The sequence below is a fragment of the Paralichthys olivaceus genome, chromosome 8, assembly GCF_024713975.1.
Source record: "Paralichthys olivaceus isolate ysfri-2021 chromosome 8, ASM2471397v2, whole genome shotgun sequence".
NCBI lineage: Eukaryota > Metazoa > Chordata > Actinopteri > Pleuronectiformes > Paralichthyidae > Paralichthys > Paralichthys olivaceus.
The window spans coordinates 707,501-712,500 of NC_091100.1; the positions used below are offsets into that span (position 1 = coordinate 707,501).

At 48.6% G+C, this 5,000-nt stretch overlaps 1 protein-coding gene across 2 annotated transcripts in view; it reads left to right on the forward strand.

The window, feature by feature from the left end:
• The window catches only part of LOC109646805 (serine/threonine-protein kinase MARK1-like), a 20,942-nt gene that overhangs the window by 2,346 nt on the left and 13,596 nt on the right, over positions 1 to 5,000 (forward strand). Inside the window, exons 1-2 of one of the 2 annotated variants that reach the window (XM_069530056.1) lie at positions 3,548 to 4,669; positions 4,944 to 5,000. The exon at positions 4,944 to 5,000 is cut by the window's right edge and continues 147 nt beyond it. In XM_069530056.1, coding sequence (XP_069386157.1) covers positions 4,637 to 4,669; positions 4,944 to 5,000 — 90 coding nt within the window. In that variant the 5' untranslated portion in view covers positions 3,548 to 4,636. Of the gene's footprint in view, positions 1 to 3,547; positions 4,670 to 4,943 lie in introns of those variants that run through there. The other variant, XM_069530054.1, reaches the window with a different exon arrangement.

The following is a 5,000-nucleotide window of genomic DNA, read 5'->3' on the forward strand; positions in this document are numbered from 1 at the left end:
AGATAAAGAGACATTATTTATCTTTATATTTACATGTTCACAATATTGAAATCATTAAACTGATTGTTTATCCTCCAACACGACTCATGAAGAACGTCCTGGATCTGCTCCTAAATACTTAATGAGTTCTTCCACCGGTCCAGAAACCTCATGGACTCTGGTTCAGTAGTGTTTTTGAAATCCTGCTGACAGACTTTATTATTTTATATTTACTCAAACCAACCTGTTGAAAATCTTTTTCACATCATGATATAAGAATTGTTGCAGCTGCGTCACAGTCTTGATCTTTTCTCCTTCAGCAGCTACAGTCGCCTCCGACTGTCTCGTTACTATTGATTTTTCCCAAAATACACCACGGGACGTGATATCAGGAGCTCGCTGATGTTTATTCATCGTCTGTAAAGTCACATTCAGAACAATCGGCTTTGTCATGACAACTTTTACATTTTCATATGATCTAGTCCTGAACCCGTGGACCGGTCCAGAGCCTCCGGTCACACTCACGGTTCCGTTCCCCGAGAAACAACTCACCCCTGACTGAAACAACCACGAAGACACAGAAATCCACCTCCGAGTGAAGAACAGTAACAATAGAGGATTTTCCTTCGGTTCTTCTCAATGTGCATCTTAAAAAAACCTGGAAACACAAAATCGAAAAAGTTTGTGAATGAGTTAAAAACAGAAAGTGACTCAGTGCAGTGAAAACAGAAGCTATGTTATGAATGTAACTGCGGTTCTGTGAATTCTGGATGACCTCCAGACGGCGGTGCTGTCACACCGGATGACTTGTACCAGCGAGGTCACGAGGAAGGCTCGTCCTTCTAAGAGGTGGAAACCGAACGAGAAGCAGCAACGTTTACACGGGAATGAAGAGCAAAGATGAAGACGTGCCGCTCGCTGCCGACAGTCGCCTCTTAAAGCTGCAGACGCACATCGAGCGGAGCGACATCTCACATCACTGGGTGAACGTCTGAACTCGAGGTTTTCTTACAAACCCACATAACAAACAAAGATTTGTCAGACGTGACTGTGGCCTCCTCGTTCACTTCGACGTCTGAACTCCGGCTGAACGCTGACAGATCGATGGTTAACGAGGAACTGAGGAGGATCACTTCAGGTCTGACTGTGAGCTTCACACCAACTTTAAATCCCACGAGAGTGACGGAGTGAAAGAGTGACAGGGTGACAGGGTGACGGAGTGACGGAGTGACAGGGTGACAGGGTGATGGAGTGACAGGGTGACGGAGTGAAAGAGTGACAGAGTGACGGAGTGACAGGGTGACGGAGTGACAGAGTGACGGAGTGACAGAGTGACGGAGTGACGGAGTGAAAGAGTGACAGGGTGACAGAGTGATGGAGTGACAGGGTGACGGAGTGAAAGAGTGACAGAGTGACGGAGTGAAAGAGTGACAGGGTGACAGAGTGATGGAGTGACAGGGTGACGGAGTGAAAGAGTGACAGAGTGACGGAGTGACAGGGTGACGGAGTGACAGAGTGACGGAGTGAAAGAGTGACAGGGTGACAGAGTGATGGAGTGACAGGGTGACGGAGTGAAAGAGTGACAGAGTGACGGAGTGACAGGGTGACGGAGTGATGGAGTGACGGAGTGATGGAGTGACGGAGTGACAGGGTGACAGGGTGATGGAGTGACAGGGTGACGGAGTGAAAGAGTGACAGAGTGACGGAGTGACAGGGTGACGGAGTGACAGAGTGACGGAGTGACAGAGTGACGGAGTGAAAGAGTGACAGGGTGACAGAGTGATGGAGTGACAGGGTGACGGAGTGAAAGAGTGACAGAGTGACGGAGTGACAGGGTGACGGAGTGACAGAGTGACGGAGTGAAAGAGTGACAGGGTGACAGAGTGATGGAGTGACAGGGTGACGGAGTGAAAGAGTGACAGGGTGACGGAGTGATGGAGTGACGGAGTGACAGGGTGATGGAGTGACAGGGTGACGGAGTGAAAGAGTGACAGAGTGACGGAGTGACAGGGTGACGGAGTGACAGAGTGACGGAGTGACAGAGTGACGGAGTGACAGGGTGACGGAGTGACAGAGTGACGGAGTGAAAGAGTGACAGGGTGACAGAGTGATGGAGTGACAGGGTGACGGAGTGAAAGAGTGACAGAGTGACGGAGTGACAGGGTGACGGAGTGACAGAGTGACAGAGTGACGGAGTGACAGGGTGACGGAGTGACAGAGTGACGGAGTGACAGAGTGACGGAGTGACGGAGTGAAAGAGTGACAGGGTGACAGAGTGATGGAGTGACAGGGTGACGGAGTGAAAGAGTGACAGAGTGACGGAGTGACAGGGTGACGGAGTGACAGAGTGACGGAGTGAAAGAGTGACAGGGTGACAGAGTGATGGAGTGACAGGGTGACGGAGTGAAAGAGTGACAGAGTGACGGAGTGACAGGGTGACGGAGTGATGGAGTGACGGAGTGACAGGGTGACAGGGTGATGGAGTGACAGGGTGACGGAGTGAAAGAGTGACAGAGTGACGGAGTGACAGGGTGACGGAGTGACAGAGTGACGGAGTGAAAGAGTGACAGGGTGACAGAGTGATGGAGTGACAGGGTGACGGAGTGAAAGAGTGACAGAGTGACGGAGTGACAGGGTGACGGAGTGACAGAGTGACGGAGTGAAAGAGTGACAGGGTGACAGAGTGATGGAGTGACAGGGTGACGGAGTGAAAGAGTGACAGAGTGACGGAGTGACAGGGTGACGGAGTGACAGAGTGACGGAGTGACAGAGTGACGGAGTGAAAGAGTGACAGGGTGACAGAGTGATAGAGTGACAGGGTGACGGAGTGAAAGAGTGACAGAGTGACGGAGTGACAGGGTGACGGAGTGACAGAGTGACGGAGTGACGGAGTGAAAGAGTGACAGGGTGACAGAGTGACGGAGTGACAGAGTGACGGAGTGACGGAGTGAAAGAGTGACAGGGTGACAGAGTGACGGAGTGACAGAGTGACAGAGTGACGGAGTGCGCTCACTCTTACAACTGCTGTTGGTCAAAGTGAGTCTTCCTGTGTCATGTGCTCTCTGTTCTTCTCCGTCATGATTCCTCCTCCTGTTTCTTTACAACTGTGAAATCAGCCGCTGGAGGCTTTCTGTGTCACCACGGCAACGGAGAGGTTAAGTGGGGATTCCCCCGATGTGAGTGGAAACCCTCCTCCCCCTCCTGTTGGTTCACAGTGAAACTTTGTTGGACAGTTTGGACCAATCACAGGAAGTAGAGACACATTAAACCATAGAAGAAGAAACACAAGAGGAAGCAGCTGCAGTCGTCACCTCCGACGATATGTTTGAACCTCGAGGACGTTTATTTACTGCTTTTATACTAGTGTGGAGTACTCTAGTACTGTGGAGTATTCTAGTACCGTAGAGAACTGTAGTACTGTGGAGTACTGTAGTACCGGAGAGAACTGTAGTACTGTGGAGTACTGTAGTACTGTGGAGTACTGTAGTACCGTAGAGAACTGTAGTACTGTGGAGTACTGCGCCTGAAGGTGCTGATGCTGCTAGTGACCATAATGATGTAACCATGGTAACCAGTTGAAGCCTCATTCATTTCCTTCATTCAAAAAGAAAGACTACCCCCCCCACCAACTGAAAACACGCCCAGGTCAGACGCCGTCTACAAACCAATCAGAGTCAAGTACAGGTAGACTCCGCCCACGATGGTGATGTCAGACAGAATTCTTTGAAACTAAAACGAACAGATCAAAGGAAACATGAACAAACGTTTCAAAACGACTTGAGTTGTTAAAACTTCGTGTCACTTAGAAACGTGAAGCGTCTGAATCGCCCCCTGGTGTCTGGCTGCAGTATAGGTCATAACCCCCCCTCCTTCATGTTAGCAGTATCAGAGTGTATATGGGCGGGGCCTCGATACCACGGCTTCACTCCACAGTCACTTCTGCACGGACTGTAAATGACGTCATCGCCACATGATGGCAGCGTTCTTATCCGAGATATCTGCGACATCACCGAACCTCTTCAACCAAGAACTTAGTGATGACGCTTCAGTCGTTGTGTGTGTGTCATGTTTCAGACATTAGTGTGAATGACTCTGAGTCTGAGGTGTAACAGGAGATGTCGACTCCTCCGGCTGGTTCAGACGCCGTCCGACTGGTTTGTCTCAGCTCCAGTTCCGTCCTGTTTGGATTCACGATGTCCCTTCGTCTTTGGACGTCATGCAGCTTCCACTGTGGTGAAGCAGTCAACTGTGTCCACTCTCTGGTCTCTGATCAAATTCAGTAACCGTGACACCTGGACTCTCAAAACAGTTCGATGTGAAGCTCGTTCAGCGTCTGTAGCAGAGCGTCCTGTTCGTTTGTCCTGGACTCACAGAACCTGAACTCATCATTTGCTGTTGAGCTTCTCTTACGTAGAATTCCAGCCGTCGCTGCTACAGAACTCTGCTCAAAGTTTATTAATATGAAACGTGAATCAAACCGAACTCAACACTTCACTGGACCCTGGACAACACATGAAGCTGATCAGATCAACGGTTCTATAGAAACAGAGATTTCTGTGATTAGAACATTATCAGAAAATCACACAAGTCTTCTTCTAAAGTTAGAACAACTAATACCATCTCTTAATACACCACTCGTATTATCTGCTGACTGCGTATGTGTCGGATCGACGGATCACCGGCGCTAAAAGTTGAGCTTTTTTCATTTCCTCAAATTATCTGAAAAAAAAAAACCAAGTCTGAACCAAACGGTGGATTTTAACAATCGTCACATTTCCATTATATTCAATTTGTTTTCTTTTCCTCTGTTGAAGCTTTATTTATATATTTATATAAATATATATATGTATATGTATGTAACTGCAGTGAAGCTCAGTGTAAACCTTGCTGTGCTTTACTGATCTTTTGTATTAGAGACAGTGTCGAAGTGTTTGAATAAAAATGTTCATGTTCGTCTCTTTCAGCTCAAGTGTTCAGACGGACTCCCCGGGCCACCGGCTCCGATCACCAAATCATCGAGC